Source organism: Phascolarctos cinereus, unplaced genomic scaffold, assembly GCF_003287225.1.
Source record: "Phascolarctos cinereus isolate Bilbo 61053 unplaced genomic scaffold, phaCin_HiC Scaffold_9;HRSCAF=440, whole genome shotgun sequence".
Taxonomy (NCBI): domain Eukaryota; kingdom Metazoa; phylum Chordata; class Mammalia; order Diprotodontia; family Phascolarctidae; genus Phascolarctos; species Phascolarctos cinereus.
Genome location: NW_027556402.1, coordinates 263,503,908 through 263,528,559, shown reverse-complemented (window position 1 = coordinate 263,528,559; position 24,652 = coordinate 263,503,908). Strand labels below are relative to the sequence as shown.

The 24,652-nt window shown below is 56.4% G+C and overlaps 1 protein-coding gene across 2 annotated transcripts; it reads left to right on the top strand.

Annotated features, from left to right (window-relative positions):
* Window positions 1-5,937: 5,937 nt before the first annotated feature.
* On the top strand, window positions 5,938-23,989 carry TNNT3 (troponin T3, fast skeletal type). 2 transcript variants are annotated; one of them, XM_078148221.1, is made up of 10 exons: window positions 5,938-6,531; window positions 9,431-9,449; window positions 12,367-12,412; window positions 13,892-14,008; window positions 14,117-14,194; window positions 15,130-15,243; window positions 15,378-15,487; window positions 16,464-16,554; window positions 18,868-18,908; window positions 23,659-23,989. In XM_078148221.1, the coding sequence occupies exons 1-10, from the start codon at window positions 6,393-6,395 to the stop codon at window positions 23,705-23,707; spliced, it is 804 nt and encodes a 267-aa protein (XP_078004347.1). In that variant the 5' UTR covers window positions 5,938-6,392; the 3' UTR covers window positions 23,708-23,989. The 2 variants fall into 2 exon arrangements, with proteins under 2 accessions (XP_078004347.1, XP_078004346.1); XM_078148220.1 differs by lacking the exon at window positions 18,868-18,908 and adding an exon at window positions 21,231-21,271 and having other exon boundaries at window positions 5,939-6,531.
* Window positions 23,990-24,652: the final 663 nt, after the last annotated feature.

Genomic DNA, 24,652 nt, shown 5'->3' with positions numbered 1-24,652 from the left:
ATTCTAGATGTCAGGGATGTTCTTTTGCTGCTGTTGCTGCTCCCTCCTCTGGGCCTTGGGACCTCTGGGGAGTGTGTCTTTGACTTGGCCGGAAGGTCTGGGGCTTTCCTAGGTGGAAGTGGGGTCTCCAGCTTCCCTGTGTTCCAAGGAGCTCTGCCTGGGAGCTCCTAGACCTTAGAAATAGCTTCTGCCTGGGTGCCAGTCTCCCTGCAAGGGTTGGGAGGGGATCTCCCTGCCCAGCACCCAGGAGACAAGTAACTGACCCCTGGATGCCCAGAGGTGAGGGGCCAGACGGGAGAAGGCACAGAACCTCCTCTCTCCTAGTGATAGCGGCCCACTCTCTCACTTTACAAAGGAGAAAACTGAGGCCCAGAGAGAAGGGCTGTACCCAAGGCCCCCAGTCAATGAGTGGCATAGCTGGTTTTCCCAACTCCAAGCCCGGGGCTCTGATGGCCCAGCTTAGCGAGTGGCTTCCTCGGTCAGACACTTGGATGGGGCCAGCCGACCATGGCCTCCTCTCCTGCTGTTGGGCTGGGGTTTCTTTTCCACTCAGCCAGTTGTCTAAATGTCTTTTCCTTCTAACTGCTTGATGCCTCCCCCAACCCCCAAGTGCCCAAGGAGTGTACAGTTCTAATGTTTCCCCTTTCTTGCCTCCCATATTGGTCACCCACTCTGGCTTCCTTCCTACTCTCAGAAGCCCAGGAAGAAGGTAAGTGGCCCATGCAGGTCACCCCCGGCCTTTGGGCAGAAGAAGAGGAGACGGGCCTGGCCTGGTGCTTGGCTGGCTCCTCTTCTCCGCCCTTGCCTCCTGCCTCCCAGCCCCTGCCCACTTCCCCTGACCTCAGCTCCCACTCCCACTGACCCTTCCGCTGCTCCCCTCCTCCCCCCTGACATTTGGTGCCAACGACTTCAGCGCTATTCCTCACACTGACCGCATCCTTTCTCCTCGTTGCTGGCCTGCCCGGTTCCCTGCTGCCTCCCATCTGCAGAAGTCCATGAGGAAGGTATGGACCCATGACTTTGGAATCCCAAGTGTGGGGCCCCAAGCATGGCTGGGAATTCCAAGGTGGGAGCAGGGCCAGGGTCAGGTGAGGCCAGGCCTCCCTGTGAGCCAAGCAGGGAACCACATGGATGGTGTGCACAGCATGTGGCCCCCTGAGTAAATGACTAATGACCTGCCACCAGTAACAGCCACTGCATGGCCACTGGGAAGTCTGGGGGCAGGGGGAGAAAATGCCAACTGCTACAGACCGTGGAGTTTCCTGAATATGGACAGCTCTCAGCTCTCTGCTCACCCTGAAGGCAGGCCAGGGTAGGGAGGTGATCCCTTTGGCACAGAGAGGCCTGTTTAGTCCAGCTTGGAGGACGAGGAGTAGACAAAATTCTAAGAAATATGCCATCCACTTGTGGCATGACCTTGGCCAAGTAATTTTCCCTCTAGGAGCCTCAATTTCTCCATCTGTAAAAATAAGGAGGTGGACTCAGTAATCATCAGGGTCCCTTCCAGCAGAAACCTCAGGCCCTGATGGCCACAGAGGAGTTGACAGGCCTGGCCGCTTGTCTTCTGTTGATTTCCATGCCTGAGGCATGCCCTGTTGCCCATGGAGAAGTTACTTGGGTGACATCGTTCAATGAAGGACCAGGGCCCCTGGACCCCCCCCCCCAGCCTGTTTCCTCATTGGTAAAAATGAGGCTAAAAAGCATCTCCCCACTAACCTGACAGGTTGAGTGGGAGGAAGGCTCCCTGGAAACCTCGGCCCAGAAATCCAGCTTAACCCTATCCAACAAGAATGAGTGTGTACTGTGTGCCGGGCATCTGCCTGCCTTTCCCATAGCCCAGAAGAGCTGCCTGAGGAGTCCAGGCTGTCACCATAGACTTGGGGGAGCAGTGAAGTTAGCTGTAGGATGGGTGGGAATCTGATGGGCAAACTGGCATGATTCTCACCAGCTTCTCTGACTATCTCTCCTCACCATCCTGACCTCCCTCCCCTCCTGTGTGCCTGTGCTGGGGTGCTTCCTGCTGCCCTCCATGGCTGGGCACCTTCATCCGGATTGGGTGGGACCCTACTGGGACCCTGGCCTCTCGGGGCTTTTGGCCTCCTGTTGCATGGTCCTTCCCACCCTGAGAAGTTCATGAGCCAGGTACGTGGGAAATCATGACAGAAGAATTCCACCTCAGCTGGTCAGCTCCTCAGAGCAGCAGGAATTCTGAGTGGGCTTAGGGAAGGAACAGGAGCCCAAATCCCCAGTGCCCCCCAATCCCCACCCATTAGCAAACTTACAGTTCTGCCTGCAAGTGCCCATGGACTAATGATGTAACTTGGGCTTAGGGGAGAGACTGAAGGAGCCCCCCTACCCCCTCAGCTACTTAATATACTGATGCCCCAGGAATAAAAAAAAACCCCTCTGCCAAATGGCACTGCAAACTATGCCCAAGGACACTAGCTGTGTGACCTTAATCGAGTACCTTCTGCTTCCTGGGCCTCATCTTTCCCATATAGAATAGGAGGGGACTGGCCTAGGGTGGACTCTGCCCCAGGGGACCAGAGCTTAGGGATGCCTTCGGCTGGCACTCTCTGGGCCTTTAGCCTCTACCTCTCAGGGCAAGGCCTGATGTGGACACTGGCCCACTCTCTTGGGCACCCTGGCCCATTTGCTCATGGTCCATGATGTTCTTCTGTTGGGAAGGGTTTGATTCTGAGGCTGCCTACAGGCTCCCTGACCACAGAGAGTCAGCAGTCCTCAGACCCTGCCTTAAAGTGGGCAGCAACTTTCAAAAGCCTGGAGGAAGAGATGGGGTAGGGGCCCCCCACCCTCCATGTGCCAGGTCCTGTGCATGGCAAGGGGGTGAGGGGGGAGCCCCATAGGCACTCTGGCAGCACTGGACACCTCCTGTGGTTGGGGGCTTGTCTCTTTGCTGCCTCTGCCTCCCCATGTGACCCCCCAACTGGTGTGACTCAGTTATCCTTTCCTATTAATCAGCCACTTTCTCATTTGAACCCCTCCTCTCCGTCCACCCTTCCTCCCCTCTTCTTCCTCCCTTCCTTCTCTCCCTCCCTCCCTTCCTTGTGGTGGGTGTTACCTCTTGTTCTGTGACTCTTCTCACCCATGAAGTCCATGAACCAGGTATGCGACATGACTTCAGTCTCCCACAGCCTGTGTGGGGTGCGTGTGGGTCTGTGTGAGCGAGTGTGTGCAGGGAGCTCTGGGTGATCCGAGAGAAGGAACAAGAGGGTGAAGTAACCAGGACAAAAGACTCGCCGTGCCTTGTGTGTGCCCAGGTGTCTCTCAGGGCCCTTTCCTCAGTGGCCTCCCTTCACTCCCTTTCTCTCCTTTCCTTCTGCCTCTCTCTGGGTCTCTCTGCCTCTGTCTCTGTCTTTCTCTTTCTGTCTTTCCATCTCTTTTTGACTCTGTCTCTGTCTCTGTCTCTGTCTATCTGTCTCTCTGCCTGTCTTTCTCTGACTTTCTCTTTGTCTTTCCACCTCTTTTTGATTCTGTCTCTCTTTCTCTGTCTCTGTCTCTAACTTTCTCTGTCTCTGTCTCTCTCTTTTTGACTCTGTCTCTGTCTTTCTTTGACTGTCTCTCTGCTTTCTCTGTCTCTGTCTCTCTCTGACTCTATCTTTCTCTGTCTCTCTCTCATTTTTCTTTCTTTCTTTCCCTCTCTCTCTCCTGGGATTTTCACCACTCTGCTCTTTCTTTCCCTCTGCTTGGCCTGTGTCCATGATGCACCTTCTACAGAGGAAGTCCAAGAAGGTATGTGTTGGCCAATGCCTTCCCCTGACTGTGGCCCCTCCCTTTTTCTACATGGGATTGTCTTGGGGGGCTTCCGGACAAGGAGATCAGAAAGGGCCGTGTTCCTTCCTGGGTTCTTCCAGTGGGTGTCTGTGTGGGACCCAAGGAGCTTGAGGCACGCTGCCTGTGGGAGGGACCTGGGAGAAAAGGAAGGAGAGGGAAATAGGGTCACTGTCCAGGGTGGTCTGACAGGCCCGAGGAAGGACTCCAGAGAAGGGAGAAGCAGTGAAAGGCAAGGGAGGAGGCTGCCCAAAGGATCAGGACAAGGGAGAGGAGCTGGGGAGCTGGGGAGCTGGGGAAGAGGCCAGGTGCACAGGCAGCTCCATCTGTCCGAGGCATGGCTTTGGGGGAAGGCTCGCTCCTCCTCAGCAGTCTCCCTTCCCCATCTGGAAGAAGAGGAGGCCATTTGAGGCACTTTTTAAGACCCTTTCTAGGTGAGATTTTTTCTGAGAGGCCAGCAAAGGGTGATGCTTCCCTGAGAAGGATGAATGGCCAAAGGGAGGGACTCCTAGGAAGGGCAGGAGAACCTGCTGGGACAGAGAAGCAGCCTGGAGCCTCCTCCACTGAGCCAAGCAGCATCCTGCACGCTCGCTCCACATGCTATGCCTTTGTGTGTTGTATGGCCTGGATGCTGCCCTGGGCCAGACCTGACTGGGCCACGCTTCCTATGCATGGTGTGGAAAGGCATCATAGGGCCGGCTTGCTCCAGCTACAGGCTGGCCCTCCCTGGGCCCTGCCCTAGCCCACCCACTTCCCTCCCCCCAGAGGCCTCAGGGCTCCCAGATTCCTCCTCCCTAATCCTCCCCAGGCCATGTGCTGAGAACTCTGTAGGGGAGTGCCTGGCCCCTTTGGGAATGTGGCTGAACACACACTCCCCAGGCCTTGGTCCCCCACCTGCAGCCTGGATGTGGGCGGGAGAGCCCTGCTGAGCCCATCCCGCCAATCGCTGGCAGCTTTGCCCTGACTGCTGGTGCTTTCTGATCCTCTGAAGATGGAGGGCCTCTCTCCCACACACGGCAACCTCCACACACACCCAATCGGTTTGTAGAGTTTTCCACGTCTCCCCTCTCCTTCCTCCCCTCTGGCCTTTCCTCACCCCCACCCCAAGCTTCTCTCTCTCCTTTGGGCCTCACTTCAAGCTAACTCATTATAGGGAAAAGTCCCAACTTCTACTTTCCTCAAGTGGCCCCAGGATGGGTAGCACCAGGGTAATCAGCCACGTCAGTGCTCTGAGGCCACTGCCTTTGGGACCATGGAAAGAGCACAGACTTAACAGTCGAGGGACCCCTGTTAGAATTGTCACTTGCTACCCGGGTGATGTTGGAAACCCCCTTCACTTCCTTGGGCCGAGGTTTTACCTGTAAAGAAAGCAGGGTTAGGTTCTGAGTCAACGAGCCCAAGAAATGGTGGTCTTCTGGACACGTGGGCAAAGGGTCTCCATGTCCAAAGATTCAGGTGACTTGCCCAGGCTTGCCTATGTGTTATGAGAAGTGAGGTCAGCCTGCGGAATCAGGGGTGAAATGAGGAAGGTCAAAAAGAGGAAACTGAGGCATGATGGACCAGGGCAGCTCATGTGTGACATGTTCCCCCGAAGCACACTGTATGTGCTCTATGCTGTACATGACACATACCAGTCCATATACGCATCTGCCTGTCCATCTGTGCCCATGCATTCAGGCAAGCCTCGCTACCTGGCTACTATGGGCTGGATTTGCCTGGACAGATGAAATCTGGCCTGGATCCTTAGAACAAGGGCATCCATCTGTAAGCACTTTTCCTGAGTCTGTAGAGCCCCAGTGTGGCTAAGCAGACAGAAGTTTCTTCTTAAAAGCGCTCACTGGTACATTACAAAGTATCTTTTGAGGAGGCACCATCTAAGGCCTCGGCTAGGCAGAGGAGTGAGCCCGAATCAGGGCACCCAGTTTCTAGTCTTGGCTCTGGGGGAGCTTGGCCAGGTCCCTGGCTCGCATGAGAGGGGTGGGGGCTGGGTGGGCTGCCACCGAGGTACCTGCCAGCCTGAGATACTCACAGACACTCTGACATCCAGGGGCCGGAGCTCAATTTTTTGGTGCTCAGCTGAATCCTTCTGAAGTCTGCCCTTGGTCTGTGGCAGAAAGAGTAGAAGTGGCAGAGGCCAGAGCCTCCAAGGCCAACCACACCTGCATGTGTGAGGCAGTCAGCCCTCCCTAGCAGCAAGCTGGACAGAGGGAGGGCTTGGGTTTTAGGATTTGGGAGAGCCTGGCATTTTCAAAGGGGCAGAAAGTCAGGCTCCCACTCCAAGCCAGCCAAGTCTGTGGAATGGAGGGCTTCCGAATCAGAATGGCCAGTCATTGACCTGGCACCTGCCAACGTCAGTGAGGGAGCCTGGACTTTTGCCTCCAAGGGAGGTTGGGGCTGGGCTGGAAGCCAGCCAGGCAGTGGGATTTGCCTCCTTCCATTTCCCCAAAGTCAGAAGGTCGGAGGGCTCTTTCCTCAGTCAGTCACCCCCTTGCTGCCCCACAGACGGCCCCCAGCCCCTCACCCCAGGGTGGTAGAAGGCAGGGGCCATCAAGGGAAGCAGCCTGGGGGCAGGACAGAGAGCAGGGAGCCCTGGCTCCTGCATGCCCTCCGGGGCCCCGCCCCGCGGTGCCACACTCTGCCTCTCTAGAGGCTCTGGTGCTCCCGGCACTCGCTCTTCTTTTGCATGTGCTTGCCTTTCTGAAGATGTCGCTGAGGAGGAGCACGAGGACTACGAGGAAGGTAAGGGCGCTCGTGTAGGAGGCCCCTCAGCCAGCAGCTGGCTCTCACCCCTGGCCCCAGGACTCTGTCCAGCGTCTGCCCCCTCTCTGTCCAGGCTGGCACCTTCCCACTTCCTTTTCGGTTATGTTCAGCAGACCATCGAGTGGGCCACAGACAGACTGCGGTCATGGAACACACAGTAGGCCCTGCCTTCCAGGAGTGGCCAGAATCTGGTGCTGGCTCTGCCTGGGTTTCTCTTCTGGTCCTCCTTGTCCTTGTCCTTATCTTCGTTGTCCTCCTCCTCTTCCATCCTCCCGCTTCTCCTCTATCCCTCCCTCTCCTCTGTCTCCCTCTTTCTCTCCCACTCCAGCCTCTGTTAATCTGTGTCTCCACTCTTCTGTCCTCTAACTCTCCAGCTCCTCCACCGTTAGGCAGAGCTGCCGATGCACCTCCCCTGTTTCTCGTCCTTTCTGTGTTTCTGCTGACCTCTTTCCCTTCCTCCCTGTCTTCTCTCTGGGCCTTGGTGCCTTCTCTATGTTTCCCCTTGTCCCTTTCCCTCCTGTCCACTTTCCACATGTCTCTTACCTTACTTTCTCAGGCTCCTCAAACAAAGATGTTTGTATTTTTCTCTCTCCCTGTCTTCCCGCCTGGACTTGGGGTCTTGATGAATGTGCCTGCCTGGCTCTCTGATGCCTGGTGTCTGTCTCTCCTCTGTTAATCTCTCCTTGCCTCTCCGTCTGTGCCCTTGGCTCTTCTGGGCCCATGGGCCAGGAAGGCCCCTGAAGCCTAGCAGCTTCTTCCTGCTGCCTGCCTTGTCTGGCCTGCTGTGCAGGAATTGAGCTGCCTGCTGCACTCACGGAAAGCCTCTTGCCAGCATCTGTTCAGCTTCCTTGCTGAGCAGGCAGTGAGTTTGCTGGTGCCAGGTGGGAGATGCACTGTGGACGGAGGTGAGGCTTCAGGAAGAGGGGAGGATAGAGGGGCTGCTGGGGCTGGTGGCCAGAGTGGCCTTAGGAGCAGTTCAGGGACAGAGACCAGGGCATGGCTTCCTTCCTTCCTTCCTTCCTTCCTTCCTTCCTTCCTTCCTTCCTTCCTTCCTTCCTTCCTTCCTTCTCTCCTTCCTTCCTTTCCCTTTCCTTTCCTTCCCTTCCCTTCCCTTTCCTTCATTCCTTTCTTTCTTCTTTCCTGCCTTCCCCTCCTTCTTTCATCCTTCCTTTTTCTTTTCCTTCCTTCTTTCCTTCTTTTCTTCCTTCCTCCTTCCTCCCCTCTTTTAGTCATTCATTCCTTTCCTTCCTTCCTCCCTTCCTTCTTTCCTTCCTTTTTCTTTTCCTTCTTTTTTCTTCTTTTACTTCCTTCCCTGCCTTTCTTTTCTTCCTTCCTTCCTCATTCCTTCCTTCTTCCTTCTTTCCTCTTTCCTTCCTCCTTCCTTCCTTCCCTTCCCTTTCCTTTCCTTCCTTCTTCCCTTCCTTCTTTTCTCTTTTCCTTCTTTTCCTTTCCTTCCTTCCCTGCCTTTCTTTTCTTCCTTCTTTCCTCCTTCCTTCTTTTCTCCTTTCACCTTCCTTCCTTTTTCCCTCTCTCCTCCCTCCTTCCTTCCTTCCTTCCTTCCTTCCTTCCTTCCTTCCTTCCTTCCTTCCTTCCCTCCTCCTTCCTTCCTTTTTTCCTGTTCTGTACCTCATCTCACCTCCACCCCTCCAATGTTCAGAGGAACAAGGAGGGCATTCTGTGCTGGGTGTTTCTTGCTCTCTGAGGTAGACCAGTCTCTGTTCAAGCCTCTACCTGCTCCTGCTTCTTTCCTGCTCAGCTGCTTCTGGAGCTGGGTCCCACCATCTTCTTCTTGCTACCATAATGTTGCTCATGAACTCTTCCCTGTGTGTGTGTGTGGGCACGTGGGTGCATTTGTGTGCATGTGTGTGAGGGAGCTGAGGAAGAAGGGATGGGGTCGGTGAGTCCCATAGCTCTAGGCCCAGGGTGATAGACAGAAAAGGGGAAGGCATGGCTATAGTCTCTGAGGACACTGGGATGGAGGCCAGGGGACCATGGGCCTGTGCAGTAACCGGGCTGATCCCCTCTGCTCTAGGCTGGCTGGATCTTTAGCAGAGGCCGTGGGACCTTCTTTTACTTGCTGCTCTGTTTCCCTCCAATCTGGGGCAGACTTGTTGGTCAATAGTGGCCTGATCTGCCCTCCCTGACCTTGGCCTGCCCCCCTTCTCAAGCTGGGCCACCCCAGAGTGTCGCCTAAGCATCCTTGCCTAGGTGATGGAGCTAGGCAGCCTTAGGAATTAGGTGGGAGTGGGCACTAGGCTTCAGCCCAGGCTCAGATAATGTAGCCTTGCAGAGATTCTCCAGCCTGCTGGCCTTCAGAGAATGGGAGAAGCCACTTCATTTAGTGCCAGCCTCTCTCCCTGTCCCCAAGCTCTGAGTGCTCATGATCAGCAGCTGTTAAGGAACTGAGCCTGTCAGTGGCCAGTCTTGGAAACGTCCCCTCTGTTGATGCTACTGTAAGGCCAGGGTAGGTGGGGCACTGAAGGGAAGAAGCCAGCCAGACAGAAAGGCAGCCTTGTGGGAGAGGCAGCAGCAGCAAAGCCAGGCCCCTTCCCAGGGAGGAGGAGTGGAGGCTTGACTCCTACTCATGGAATAACTGCAGGGTGGACTAGTGGGGAGTCCAGAAGAAGGCACTGATTGCAGTCGGGGGGGTGTGTGAATCTGAGAAGACTCCCTGGAAGCAGTAACTGAGCCCAGGATGGATGAATGTGGTCCCTGTGGATGGTGGGGTACGGGCAGGCTTGATGGGGGGGCATTTCCAAGTTGCCTCTCTTTGGCCCCCGACCCCTCCCTGGCTCCCGCACCCAGTCTCACCCTTGTCCTCTCTCTCTTTCTCTCCCCTCGTTCTTGTGCTGCTGGCTTGGTGGTGTTCTGGGAGCAGAAGAGAAACCTCGGCCAAAGTGAGTACAGCCTCCTTGTGGGGGCCTGCTGGGTGTGGGGGCAGGGAGGAAGGGAGGGAGGGGCATCCCCAGACTCCCCCAGAGGAGGAAGGGCCTGAGTCTTCTGACAGTCCCGAGGGGTAGATCCCACCTTCTGGTGCCTCAGGTGCCATTTTACAGATGAGCAGACTGAGGCTCTGAGAGCTCCTTAGGGGTGAGAGGTCCGGCCCCGCACCGAATACCCCCTTTGTGAACGACGGGATAAAGGCTGCACAGGGGATGCCAGGCTGGGAAGGAGAACAGAAGCGCAGCCCTAGACAACTAGCCCCAGCTGCAGGAGTAAAGGGTGCTGTTTATTCTTGGACTTGCAGGCTGTGAGATGCTGGGTCACAGAATGCCTGCTGACCCGATGTGGGGGAAGGAGCTTCTGCACCGGGCCTTCTCGAGATCAATGAAACCATAGCTCTGGCTGAAAAAATAAAGTTTTATATTTGGGTTCAAAAAATCATCTAAGTAGAGGACCAGAGAGTTATGGATAATTAAGAATTCTTCCAAAAAAGATCTGGGGATTTCAGTGGGCCACAAGCTTAGTAGGAGTTAATGGTGTGATGAGGCAACCCAGGGAACTGAATGAAACATGAACGATAACAATTGTTGTTCAGTCATTTTTCACTCATGTCTGACTCTTTCTGACCCTATTTGGGCTTCTGGTGGGACTCATTGACTTGGAGGGGCCTGTGGGACATCCAGGCCAGAATGCCCAGTGGGCAGTGAATGATGTGGGCCTGGAGGCCAGAGGAGAGATGGGTCTGGATGGATAGATCTGGGCATCATCCGTATGAAAGTGGTTGTCATGCCCATGACAGCTGAGAAGATCCCTGAGAGAGATGAGGGGAAAACCATGAGTGTACCCCAAGTCCAGAGAGGACAGAAGGCATCCATGGAAAGCCTGGCCCATGGTGCCCAGGGCCATGTGTGGTCAGGAAGGCCTGAGGCCTTCCAAGAGGCCACCAGACTCACAGTTCAGAGACTGTTAGAAATCTGGAAGGGAGAAGCTTCAGATGGGATTAGGCCTGAGGCCAAGGGCTGAGGAGGGTGGGAGAACAGAGTCAATGCTGAGGGACTGGGAGGTCTCAGGGTTACTGTAAGGATTGGGGAGAGGCAAGCACATTGGAAGCCTGCCAAGGGGGAGAGGCAAGAATTTGAGAAAGTGGGGGATGTGAGAGAGGACAACCTGACAGAGAAGATGGGATGGCAGGGAGAAGGTCAAGGGTGTGTGTAGATAGCCAACCCTTCCTCGGGGGGGGGGGGCAGCCTTGGGGATGATGGCCATCCCTTCATCAGAGAGGTGTGTGTAGAGGGGCTGGTCTTAGGAAGGGTGGCCATCCCTTCCTCAGAGATGGCCATCCCTTCCTCAGAGAGGTGTGTGTAGAGGGTCTGGCCTTGGGGAGAATGGAAACTCCCCGGAGCCTAGTGGAATGGAAGAATGAGAGGAAGGTCATGGGGGACAAGGGGTTCTGAGGGGAGGAGGAGGGGCAGAGATGAGGAAGCTCAGAGCAAACAGTCACTATTTCTCAGCTGGGGGGGTGGGTGCAGGGGTCTCCAATAGAAATCAGCTCTGTGGGGAAAGTAAAGGCATTGCCTTGACAGCAGTAGGCCAGTGAGTTGGTAATCTACTATGTGCCCAGCACCGTGCTAAGCTCCAGGGATACAACGAGAGGCAAAAGATGGGCCCTGCCCTCAGGGGCTCCCAGTCCAATGAGGAGAGGCATGTAAAGGACTGTGTACAAACAAGATACAGATGGGGGGGGACCTGGGGGGGGCAGCTAGGTGGCACAGTGGATGGAGCACCGGCCCTGAAGTCAGGAGGGCATGAGTTCAAATCCGGCCTCAGACCAAACACTTGACATGTACTAGCTGTGTGACCCTGGGCAAGTCACTTAACCCCAATTGCCTAAAAAAAAATTTTGAAAAAAAGATACAGATGGGTAAGTTGAGGGTAGTCTCAGAGGGACCAAGAAAGGTTTTTCCTAGATGGTGGGCCTTGCAGGAGGCCGAGGAGGGCAGGGATAGGATAAGAGGAGCGCAGGGTGGGCATGACCTTAGCTCACGGATTAGCGATGGGATAAAGGGTTCGACAGTGTGATGCTGAACTGGCTGAGGTATCAGGCCCTGCGGTGGGGGTGGAGGAAGCTGGGTGGAGGAGACAGCTCAGGAGAAGATGAGGATGGGAAGGTCTGGGAGTCCAGGCCTTGTGAAGAGCCGAGGAAGAATGTTTGACCTGGAGGAGAGAAGACCAGGGAGTGACCGGTGGGCGGGGATGGCATGCAGACTCTCTGAAAAGCAGGCTCATTCCCTTCTGGGTCCTGGAGCAAAGATGGAAAGGCACAAAGAGGGTGATTAAGGCTTGGGTCAGAAAAAGCGGGCAGTCTTTAAGCCTTGTCAGGGATTCCTGCTTACTTACAGACTGGATGGGAAGCTGGGGAAACAGGCTCAGAGAGAGGAAAGGAAGTTATTGGGTGGAGTGACAGCAGCGTGGGAGGTGGCACCGACAGCCTTGGACTTGCCCTGAGTGGACCCATTTTATAAAACGAGGGGGCTGAGCTAGGCAGTCTCTGAAGTGCCTCCCAGCTCTGAAGATCTTTGAGTTTGAAGACCCCTCCCAGGCCTGATGTTCTAAGCTCCTTACTCCTTCCCCCAAGTGCTAAAGTGCTAACTTTCTGAGTTCTGTGATTCTGAGACATTTAGGATGGGCATGGATTGTTGCTGTCTCTTGCGCCCTCTGCTGGCCATGGTCAGAGGTGCGGAAGGAAGCAGTTAGATGTGGGAGGAAACTTGGGCCCTACTTGTCCAAGTGGGGGAAACTGAGACTCGGTCAGAAACCGACTGAGGCTGCAAAGATGATGAGAAGTCATTCTCTCTCTCCTCTTTCCCACAGACTCACTGCTCCTAAGATCCCGGAAGGAGAGAAAGTCGATTTTGATGTAAGTTTTCCTGGCTATTCATCAGTGTCTACTTGGCCTCTCGGCCATCTGGGATGGGCGCAGTCTGGAGCCCTTCTGCAGCCAAAGCTTCAGAAAGGGGGCAGCTGAGTCCCAGGGAAATTCACCCTAACCCTCCACCTGAAATCCCGTCTGAATGCCTCTGGGCCCAGGGGCAGAATTTCCACAGGGTTTTGTTTTGTGTTTTTGTTTTGAGCTATTTCCTCAATTCTTACCCAACCTGGAATGTGAGCTTCTGCTATGAAGTCTGGAATTTCCTTCCCGCTCTTCCTTTCCACCATCATCTTCTGATCCTCCCTTTGGATTTCATGTTTTAGCCCTTTCTCTCTTTGTCCCTCTTGGTGTATTCCCCTCAGGTCCCCTTTCTCCTTTCCTCCCTCCCCCCTCCCTCCCTCCCTCCCTCCCTCCCTCCCTCCCTCCCTCTCTCCCTTCCTCCCTCCCTCCCTCCCTCCCTGCCTCCCTCCCTCTCTCCCTCCTTCCTTCCTTCCTTCCTTCCTTCCTTCCTTCCTTCCTTCCTTCCTTCCTTCCTTCCTTCCTTCCTTCCTTCCTTCCTTCCTTCCTTCCTTCCCTCCTCCCTTCCTTCTTCCATCTTTTGATCTTTATTAGTCCTAACCACTCAGTAGCCCATCCTCTTGCAGCACAGAAGACTCCTGCAGTCCTGAAAGCTGTTCCTTGTGGGGGGGGGGGTGACAGAAAGTCCCAGAATTGAAACCTGGGTCTGGGTTCTCTGGTCACTGGTGCTGGCTCTGACGGGGGGAGGGCATTTCTGGGCACAGGGAAGGGGAGATTCGACAAGACAAAGACTGAACTGGAGAAAAGAATCTCAGATTACCAATGCTTTGGAGATGCCAGGAAGCCCAGCTGGCACCAGCCTCAGAAGGGCAGCCCTGCTAGTGAAGGCTGTCCATGAGCAGCCTGGAGAAGGGAATGCCTTCAAGTAGCTGAAGCTTTCCCAGGGAGGAGGGGGGGGGGGGACTCTGCTTGGTCTTCAGGGATGGTGGCTGAATGAACTGCAGGTCAGAAGTTATAGTTAATGCAGCATCACTGGTGCAGCAAAGCCAGACCTCCCCGGCCCTGCTTTCAAGGAGTTTACATTCTCCTGGGAGGACACAGCTTTTTAGCAGTCAGAGGTATCCCCCAGTGAGGAAGTGAACTCCCCTCAATAGAGGTCTATATCAGAGAGTCTGCCCTGTGGGTGCTGGAGGAGGGGAAGCACTTAGGTACCTCCCAAACATTGGGTTGTTTGAGCCTGTTCTGAGTGGGAGTAGTCAGGAAAGGCTTCATGGAGGAGGTATGTGTGTGTGTGTGTGTGTGTGTGTGTGTGTGTGTGTGTGTGTGTGTGTGTGGTGGGTGTGCTCAGGACTCCTGGGCCTCAGCTGACCTAAAAAGGCCTAAAAAGGGGGTGGGCAGGCTGACAAGGAGGGTCTGACTGACCTCTGACCTCTCCTCGTGGCTCCCCAGGACATCCAAAAGAAGAGGCAGAATAAAGACCTGATTGAGCTTCAAGCCCTGATTGACAGTCACTTCGAAGCCCGGAAGAAGGAGGAGGAAGAGCTGATTGCTCTCAAGGAGAGAATCGTGAGTCTGGGCTCCGGGCGGGGCAGCCAAGGCACTGCAGCTGGGCAGTGATGAAGGACTAGTGGCCCAGGCTGAAGCAGCCTGTCCATCTGTCCATGCTCCTGACAGGAGAAGCGCAGAGCCGAGAGAGCCGATCAGCAGAGAATCCGGGCAGAAAAGGAGAGAGAGCGGCAGAACAGACTGGCCGTGAGTCCCTGTGCAGGGCTTAGGCTGCCCTCACCCCAGCCCTGGCCTCCTGCCACCTCACCCTTCTGTCCCTCAGTGTCCTCCCTAGAGCCAGAACTCAGGTGAGGCTCTTCCCCAGGGGCACCCGTTCTCCCTAGGAGCCCTCTGGGCCCCATGGTGGTCTACCTGGTCCATGGAATACCTATAACATGGCACAACCAGCCCCAGCCTGCTCCCCAAAGGCTCCTGTCTCTGTGGAGTCCCCCTCTGCCACTGCCACTCAGCACCCAGGGCTTTCCTCACCTCTGGATTGGTTACTGGGTGGGCTGTGGTCGTGGGGTGGGACCCGACATTCTTGGGGCCAGGCTTCCCCTTGTGCCAACAAGCTGCCCCCAGCCAAGGCAGGCTATGCTAGGGAGCCACAGCTTTCACAGAGGACATCCGTGGCACTCCTCCTGCTCACAGAGGGAGCCCCTGGGGTCTCTGTGCCCACCCCTCCCCACCCCACCTGACCTGACCCAGGCTCTTTTCTTGTACTTTCTTCCTTGTGCCAATCCTCGACAACTTGTAAGACGTTGGGGTGGTCAGCTGGATGTGTGCTGGTGGCTGTGGAGGGGGCCGGTATTCTAGCAGGGAAGGAGCCACTCCCTCTGGGAGAGGAATCCTAGAATGGGAGAGCTAGAAAACTCTTTAGAAGTCATCTCCTCCAACCTCCCCATTTGACAGAACAGGAAATTGAGGCCCAGAGGTGGAGAAGGGTCTTGGCCCGAGGCCACGCAGGCAGTGAGTGGCAGGGCAAGAATTTGCCTCCTGGTTCTCTGAGTCCAGAGTGGGTGTGGGTGACTCATGCAGGAGGCTGGCAGATGTGCCAAGCCACTGGGACAGCGGAGCTTGGCTGGCGCTGTCCAGGGTCCTGATCGAGGGGTCCCAATTCTGCTGACTGAACTTCCCTGTAGGAGGAGAAGGCCAGACGAGAGGAGGAGGAGGCCAAGCGAAGGGCAGAGGATGACCTGAAAAAGAAGAAGGCTCTCTCATCCATGGGGGCCTCATATAGCAGCTACCTAGCAAAGGCAAGTGAGGCTCTCAGGGTCTCTGCTCCCTCCCTGCTGAGGAAACTGAGGCACAGCCCCTCTCTAGGGACAGCCCTGGGGAGGGGCTCCCAGGAGGCTGTCCCTAAAGGCCACACTCCCCTTTTCCTCCCCAGGCTGATCAGAAGAGAGGTAAGAAACAGACTGCCCGCGAGATGAAGAAGAAGGTCCTGGCCGAGAGGCGCAAGCCACTCAACATCGATCACCTGGGCGATGACAAGCTGAGGTGTGTATGTGTGTGTGTGTGTGTGTGTGTGTGTGTGTGTGTGTGTGTGTGTGTTTCTGAGGCGCCTCACATCCAGAGCTGCCAGAGAACAACACCAGAGAGGGCCATGGCATTTAGAGCCATAAGGAACCTGAAGGATAATCTAGTACATGCCTCCCGTTTTATAGAGGCCCAGGGAGGACCAGGGTCTTGACCACACTCACACAGACAATCAATAGCAAAGCTGGCATGAAAATACTGGGCGATGGCCTAGAGCCCTTTCAACCAGCCAGTGCTGCCTGCTTTATGGTCCTATACAAACAGGGTGGGGGCTGTTGGTAGGAATGACCTCAGAAACAGGAGGCATCCCTGGGGCCCAGAAGCCACCACAGATGGTGGCTGGGCCTTGAAAAACAGTGAGGCTTTCCTAGGCGAAGGAGAGAAGGGAAGGCCTTCCTAGCAGAACAAAGCCATTGGAGCAGGAATGAGCCTGGGCAATTCAGGCACATGAGAGGGTCTGGCTGGAGAGGAGGGGATGGATTGGGGGGCTGGAGAGGACAGGTCAGTCCAGCCTGGGGGAGGAGCCTTGAATGCCAGGTAAGGGGCCGAGGCGGTGCTAGACAGGGTAATGAAGACTAGCCTGAGCACCACAGCCATGGGCTCGCGTTCTGGCTCTGGCCCACGCCTGCCTGAGCCACCTCCTGCTCTCTGGGCCTGTCTGCTCCCCCAGGAAATGGGCTGAGGCCAGACAGTCTATGAGCTCCCATCCTGCCCTGCCATTTTGTGTGCCTGGCACTGGTCAGAGGCAGGGCTTGTTGCTTCCCCTTCTTCCTAGAGGATCACCCCTTCCAGCAATCCTTGAGGCTCCTCTTCCCCTACCCTCTGATTAGGTAAAGGAGAGTCAGGCCCAGGCCTGGCCAAAGTGCAGAGGGGGCTCTGCCACAGCACTGGGGCTTAGCTATCCCTGAGACTTTGTGCGTGTGTCTCCACCTCCCAGGGACAAGGCCAAGGAGCTATGGGATACACTATACAAGCTGGAGACTGACAAGTTTGACTTTGGGGAGAAACTGAAAAGGCAGAAGTATGAGGTGAGTGACCCCGCCAACCTCTGGGCAGCCCCCATGGGCTCTTCACCGAGGACCGGCTCAGGGCTGGCCTGGGCTATTCCACAGGGGCTGCGAGCCGGTGCCCACCTTGGCCAGCCTCCTCTGCCGGGCACTGCTGATTTTCAGGCCTTTCCCTTGGCCACTCCAGGCCTGACCCGCATTGTGCCTTCCAGACAGGTGCCTGGCCTGTTCCCTGGGTTCCTGGCATAACCTTGAACAGAGAGATCCCTTTCCCTCTCCTTCCAGGAGGGGCCACAATTGCCAACACTTCACAGAATCCCAAAGTTGACCACGGAGGTCATGAAACCCACCCTCCTAACTTGAGAGACCTTGCCAGGAACCTAGCCTGGGTGACCACCTCAAGTAACAAGGGTCTCCCTCCCTCCCAAACCAGGTTGCTCTGTTCTTGAGTGGTTCTATCAGTAGAAAGCTCTCTCTGGTATCAAGCTGAAATCTGCCCGTGTCCCTCCCCCTGCCCTCTGGGGCCCCACTAAACATGTCTAATACCTCACCCACGTCACAGCCCTTCAAATATTTGGCCATCACAGGGTTGATTCGCCCTCCTGACCAAGGTCTTCTCTCTTCTAGTGCAAACATTCCCCACTTCTTTGAAAGACCCTCTTTCTGGAACTGTTCCCAAACCCTAACCCCCTCAGCCCCTGCCTTTGGAGGTACTCCAGCTTCCCTGCTGTGCAGCACACCCTGCCCTCCAGACATAGATGGGGCAGCCTCTGTGGAGGGAGCCTGAGGTGTCATCCACTGGTCCACTTATAACTAGCAACTGAGTCAGTCACCTCATACCCAGGGCTGTTTTGTTCCCATCTCTGCTGTACTTGGGAGTCTGGCTTCTGTAAACTTGACGTCAGGCAATATGGGAAGCTGTAGGCAGAGGCTGTCTGAGCTAAGCTACAGGTTTCTAAGCCTTTCTCTCTAGGAAGACCCTGTTCACACGTATCAAACCCCCTTACCCACCAAGGCTGGGACATCACCAGGCTGGCTCAGGTCCTCCCCTCCACAAGAGCCACAGCTCAGGCAATAAGGTCTGCACCACGACCCAGGTTGGCATAAGTCTCAGGTTCAACCTCCCCCTTGTCCTGCTCAGACACCGTCAAGGTTAAGCCACATGCTGAATCTGAAATGGCCAATTGGCAAAGGACCCAGGAGGGCTTGGATCAGGATACCCAGCTAAGTTCTTTTTGCAGTCTCTGCACTGAGGACCTGTCTACTCTGGGAGCAGTTCATTCCATCATTAGACAAATCAAATTGTTAGGAAGAAACTGAGCCAGAATTAGGCTCCTCGAAACTCTCCCTTCTTCCCCTCGTTCCTGGGTCTAGCCTCTGGGGCCAAGTAGCATAATGCACTGATTTTGAAGACCACCTCCCTAGCCAGGCAAATCTTCCCACTCTCACAGTTTTGGGTGCCCATGAACCTCACCACTCAAGACCTTGGGAGAAAGCCAGTCTGAGCTGATGAAATGGCTGGATTCTAGATTTAAAAAAAAAGAAAAAAGAAAGAAAGAAATTCCATCCAGGAACTTGTTTTGATCCCTAGATAAGAATCAGTTGTCCTAAGCACATTCCCTGCAAACGATACTGGTAAACAGAAGGTTAACCATTGCCCACTGGCCTGACAGTCTTATTTACAATGTTCATTTGCTCAGCAAACCCTTCCAGCTTTGAGGTGGGCCAAAGGCCAGCATCAGCCAGGCCCTTACCCTCATTGTCCTGACTATTGGGGAAGTAGGGCATGAGTTCCTGTGGGCCTGGGGTAGGCACACAACCTTTCCTCCAGAATTGTACTTGGGCATTGAGACCCCATCCTCAAGACCTCAGTCACATTGAGAATCTACTTTGAAATTCCACTCTCCGGGTAGAGCCTCTCTCTCATACGCAGACCCCCAACCTTCTCCAGTTCTGGAGAAAGCCTTGAAAACTGCTATTGGCCAAAGCTTCACATACCTGTGGCTTGGTTGGCGATGAGCTCCTCTGTGCTGAGCTCAGCTGGTCCTCAGACAACAAGCCCGAGGTCCATTGCCAGCCATACACCAACTGCACCAGCTCGGTAGGGCCTGCTAGAGCCCAGCCTCTGTTCACAGCTCTGCCCAGGCCCCAGAGCCCCTCTCTGCCATCCAGGGAGGAGGCCACACCCTCACCTGCCCAGTCAGCATCAGAACAGCTGGAGGAGCCTCTGGAGACACTCAGTCTTAGCCCATTTTCTGACGTTCCCTCCCTCTCTGAGTCCTGCAGAGCCCACCCCACGGGCCCCTCCTGACATAACCCTCTCCATCTTCCTAGATCATGACTGTACGTGCCAGGGTGGAGATGCTGGCCAAGTTGTGAGTACCAAGAGTCTGCCATGGGCTAGGCTGCTGGCCATTTCATGCATGGTGAGATTCTGGGTCCTTGCGGATGCCGGCAGGCAATGGGCACAAGGCAGGTGAAGAGGGAGCCTGGAGGCATGGCTGAGGTCACCATGGGCCTCCCTCCTCCTCACCCTTCACCCTCCGCCCAGTTCAGTACCCCCAGCACCTCCCAAATTCTGGCGGAGCTGGGACAGTGCTGCCAAATGAGAGTCCTACGCCAAAATTGCATTGGGTAAGGGGCTGAGTGCCCAGCCCAGGAAACTCCTAGCTACCTGGCCTTGTCAGGTATGTGGCTGGGCCTGGAGGGCACGGGGAAGGGGGTCAGGGCCATGAGAGAAGACAGGGACAGGGAAGGGAAGGCAAGTGTCCAGACCAGGCTGTCAGACTGATTTAGCAGCACTGGCCTAACCCTCTGGCCATGGCCTGAGCCTGCTGCCCCCTGGCCCCTCATGCCAGTTGGGAAGAGGTAAGTGTCATGCTCCTGTGATGGCCACGTGCCAGGCACAGTAGCTGGAGTGACTCAATGTTTATTGAAGCTGGAGTTGACCCTGGACCCCCACCCCCAAGCACGCCACGCCCGTCCTGGCTGCTCTGCCACTGCCCATACCGTGACTGCTGTTCCTCTTTCAGCCACAGGGTGGAGGAAGAGAGCAGATTTGCTGGCCCCTCTCCCAGGCCAGGCGGCAGCTTGAGGGGGAGCAGGCCCTTTGGTCTCTCCCAGTCTTGACTTGCCCTCCCGCCCCTCTAGTCCCCTGTGCCCCCAGAATGATGCCCTGGAGGACACTTCCCCTCCGTCTGCCCCTCCCGCTGATGGGTCCACGGGGAGAGTGGCCGTTTCCCTTTGGCTGGTCACTTGTCAGCGAGGGAGGTTGGCTCCAGGGCGGGCAGGCAGCTGCTGCCAAAGACCCTTGGTCATCTTCTGCTGAGGCCGACTCCCCCTCCTTCCCTTCAGCAAAGCTACCCTTGGCTTCCTTTCCTTTGGAAGACTGAGGGGCCAGAGGCAGTGACTGCCGAGCCAATGCAGCAGCCCCCTCCACTCCAGGGGAAGGAGGGCACCCCCTTGGCACCCTTAGTTTGCCCACCTCTTAGCTGGGCCACTGGGAAGCTGTGCATGTTAGCCAAGTCCTCTTCCTTTCTGGGCTTCAGTTTCCTCGCTTGTAAAACGAGGCGGCTGGACGAAAGTGAGTTCCTGCTGGTTTTGAAATTCTACGTCCTGAGGTAGGGAAGGGGAAGGCAGTACCCACTCGGGCCAAAAAGGGCATCACTTCAGGCAGCAGCAGCCTAGACCCTGTCCTGCCCTTGTAGGCGAGGGCATAGGGAGCCTTTGTGAGGGGTCCAACCCAGGCGCGGAGGCAAGGGGCCCTGGGAGTTACCTCCACTGTCCGTTCTGGCGATGGGAAAGAGGTCCCTTCGTGCCCCCTCAGTCACTGAGTCAGTAACTCTGCCCCTTCCCTTTAGGGCATGAGCTACCTGTCCCAGCCCAGTTGAGCTAGCACTGGCCTTCCGAGCCACCCTCCCCCCTCCTCAGACCACTGAACTGCACAGCTGTCAGGGACCTTAGAACTCCTCCAGCCAGGCCCCCTTCATTTTACAGATGGGGAAACTGAGTTAAGTGGGAAGAAGAGTTGAGACTTCTTCCTCCTCCATGGTGTTCCCTTCCCTCGTCCCTCCTCTTCCTTGCAGGACATCATGATGGGAGTTTTTGAGCACTGATTGTCTGATCCTGGGAGCAGTGGGAGCCCTCTGGACAGGCCCCTGGTTCACAGGGATCATTGGAGGAGGATGTCTCTGGCAGTACCCCCATTAATGTCCCTACCCAAAGAGCCCAGGACTGCTCCGCAGAGCTGGCTGGGCTAGCGGGCCCAGGAGGCCAGGCCAGGGTGCTAAGCAGTCCTGGGCCCCCCTGTCCGGTGCCTCCTCTTCCCTTCCCCCAGGCTCACTAGTAGGATAAGTTGTACTGAAGTCTGGCTGATGTTGCTCTGAGACTAGCGTGGTATCACACACAGCTTCCTCCCCAGGACTCAGGGCACCTGTCTCTTTGGCATTCACTCCCTTTGTGACCTGGAACAAGTCGCTTTTGCTCTCTAGGCCTGTTCCCCACGGTTTCTGTGGCAGAGCTTGGCAGGCTGCTTAGACAGGCCTCGAACCTGACAGGTTAGGCTGGTTCCAGCAAGGCCCTGCTGGACGCGGGCCGCCCTTGACCAGCATCACCAACGGATGGAAGGATCCAGGCTCCCTGGCCCTCTCTGAACTATCCCAACCTCTGTGACAGCCCAGCGTCTGTGTTATTTACAGATTACCACCCTCAGGAGCCGGATTGACCAGGCCCAGAAGCAGTGAGTAGCCTAGCCCTGCTCTAGCCGAGTGCCCAGAGCCTGGGCCAGGCCAGGCTTGGCAGGGAGGCCACAGACTAACTCATGGGACCAGCCATCACTGCCCCCATCCCCACCTCTGGGAGAACAGGAGGGAGCCAGGGGGCTCCAGAGGGTCGGGGAGAGGAGCTCAGGTCATCTCTGAAGATGCGCTGAGTAAGCCTGGCCCCAGAGAAGGGTCCTGTCCTACATAGCTGGGCCGTAGGCATTCAGCCTCATCCGCCATTCCCACCTAGACAAGCTTAGGCCCTGGCCCAGGCCCCAGACATCGGTGATGGCTGGGACCCTGTGCCAAGAGCGGTTACCGACTAACCATTTCATTTCTGTTCCTGGCCAGATGCATCAGAGACAAGGGCAGCCCGAGAGGAAGACAGAGCGGGGGCGAGAGGCAGGGCCAGTGGGAGCAGGGCCCCCGACCTTCCCCTGGGGCTGACCTGTGCCCCTTGTAATGTGTACAGAGGCCAGGGGCCCCTGTGTATGTGGGGGCATTGGGTGAGAGTTCAAGGCACTTTAGTCAGCCCCCAGGGGCCCGGCTGGCTTCCCTGTCCCCTCTCGGTGCCATCAGAGGCCCTGGGAGCTGGAGGGGCCCTCCCTGGTATCTTGTGATGCCCAGGGCAGCCCTTGGGGCTGCAGGTACCAGGTACGGGGTAGCCAAGGCCCAGACTGACTACAATTAGAGTCTTTGGCCTCCTCTCCAGCCTTGGTCCCCAAGCTTTTTCAACAGTGACCAGCAGTGTGATCTCCCAGGAGCAGTTCTGCCAGCAGCTTGCTATGTGACCTCGGGCAAGTCCCCTTCCATTTTGAGGCCTTCGTATCTCCCTCTGTAAAATGGGCATAAGAAACCATCCCCTTTCCATCCCCAAAGGGGGAGCAGAGAGCCCCAGAAAGCTCCGATAAGGATCTTCAGGAAAATGCTCTTTGGTGTTCTCATCGACTTTCATCTCAAGCCAATGCCCAGCCTTCCAGCTCAGACCAGTACTGGCTGAAACAAGCATGGCTTCCCTCTGCCCAGCCCCACCCCACCAGGGCCTTCAATCCCACTTCTGTCCTCTTGTCAGGCTGCTCATGGGGCAGGGAGGAAACGAGTTTGGGAGTGAGCTCAGATTCCTGTTCTGGAAGGTGCAGGGTCCAAGACTCCTGCCCAAGAGGGGCTTGGGCCCTTGTCTCTGATGTGGAAGGTCAGGGGTCGGCATAGACCACTCTTGGAGTGAGCCGACTAGCCGGCAAGGTGTGACCAGTGTGTGTGTGTGTGTGTGTGTTCCTGTGTGTGTACATGTGACCACATGCCGCTATCGGCAGCTCCTCCTCAGGCAGGCAATAAGGCCCTTGGGGAGACAACTCCTGTGAATCCAGGACATGCACAGATGAGAAACTGGAGCTCAGAGAGCAGCCTCCTGTGGCGGACCTGGGCCCTCCCTAGATCTCCTCCTACCCAGCAGGCCTGCAGATGGAAGCCTCCCCTTCTGCTGGAGGACACTGAGTCTTCCTCAATCTCTCCTAATGCTATAGTGCCTCACAGAGCCAAGGAGAGATGAGTTTTGGCTCATCTGCTCTTCTAGGGGAGGTCACGTTGCCTTCATGCCTCCCTTACCAGGAGGCAGAATGGGCAGTAGAAGAATTGTGGGATTCAGAGGACCTGGCTAGGAATCCTAGTTTTAGGGGACCTTAGACCAATCCTTTCCCTTCTCTGGGCCTCAGTTTACCCATCTGTAAAGTCTGGGTGTTGGATTTGGTGGTCTTTGAAGGTCCCCCTCAGGACTGAAATTCCATGAAATGAAAGTCTCCTAAGTGCTGTGAACCGAGGTAGGAGCTGTGTTTCTTTGAGGAAGGCAGGGACAGCAGGGAGCATGAGGGGCAATGCCTGACCCCTCCTCTGCTTCCCAGCCCCCTCCTCCTCAGGCCCCCTAACTTCAGACTAACCTGCTTGGCAAGGGACAAACTCGCCCCTGACCAGGTCTGGCCTGGGTGCAGGTAAGTAGAGACTGCTTGGCATGTGGGGCTGTGCCTCCCTCCCACTCTCTGCAGGCCAGTCATTTGTTGGGCATGGGCTGGGGGAGGGCCTTCCAACACGTGTGAGGCCTCTGGCTTGGTCGAAGGCAACTTCAAATTATCCTCGGAGCCTCCTGAAGGCAAGAGAGGGCTCCAATGAGGGATGGGGTTCAGTACCAGGGACAGGGGCTCGAGGCTGGACTGGACCAAGCACGGAGAGTGGGAGTGAATCGCCGCACTGGAGAAGGAAGCAGTCAGAGATGGGAGTCTCAGCTCCTCCGGGGCTGGCAGCCCCGTTCCCCTGCCCGGCCCCCTCCCCGGCTGTCCCAACGCTAACCCGGTGTCCCGTTCTCCACTTGTAGCAGCAAGAAGGCTGGTGCTAAGGGCAAGGTCGGCGGGCGCTGGAAGTAAAGCCGAGACGGTGCCTCCCGAGCAGCGATGGCCCCCACCACCACCAGCCGCCCCTTCTCCTGAGGCTGCTGTCCACCCTGGCTCCTACCCCCCCCATCTGTCGTCCCTCCGGAGTTCTGGGAGATTCCCCAGAGAGGGGAAGGAGGAGCCTCCTGGAGCCGTCAGACGGACACCGCGTCCCCCTTGTCCCCGGACCCTTGTCTTCTCCCAGCCCCGCCCCCTCTGGGGACCTCTGGCCTCCCCTCTGTGGGGCTTGTGAATAAAGCTCAAGTGACCCCCGGCTCTGCTGAGTTTGTTGTATGTGTGGGAGAGCTGGGCCCTTCCCGTCTCGTCTGGATGTGCCCAGTGGGATAGGCACAAAACTGAACTCATCCGGCCAAAAGGGAGCATGAGCCAGCCCCAGCTTGGGACTCCGAGGGCTGCAGTTCCCCGTGGATCAGCAAGGGTTCCCTGTGGAGGAAGGAGGGGGCTGCACTCAAATGGCAGGGGAGAAGGGCAAGGGGTGAGCCTTCTCCCTTCACTTTCCTACCAGTGCCAGGCCCCTGCCCTCCACCCCACCCACTGGGCATGACTGAGACTGCTCTGAAAATGGTCCCCTCTGTGAGTCCTAGGGCAATGTCAGTCTCCTGCCTGAGCCCCTGCCAGCTTGGGCTCCTGGGACCCTAAAGGGAGGATTCTCAGCATCAGCCAGCAGGATAGCCCTGGGGGGAGGAGCAGAAACAAGAAATCAGGCCTGGTGGTGGCCTGGGGGGCTGAGATCAGAGGCATGAAGTGGGCTGGGACAGCTCTCCTGGTCCCCTGCCACTCTCCCTTCTCCTGTCCTTGTTGGGCATGGGTGGGGGGGAGGAAGAGATGGGGGCCTTCCAGCATGTGTGAGGAACTCCTCTGGGCCCAGTCGAGACTCCCCCCTTCCCCCCAGTTATGAGAGGAGCCTCCCATGAAGGG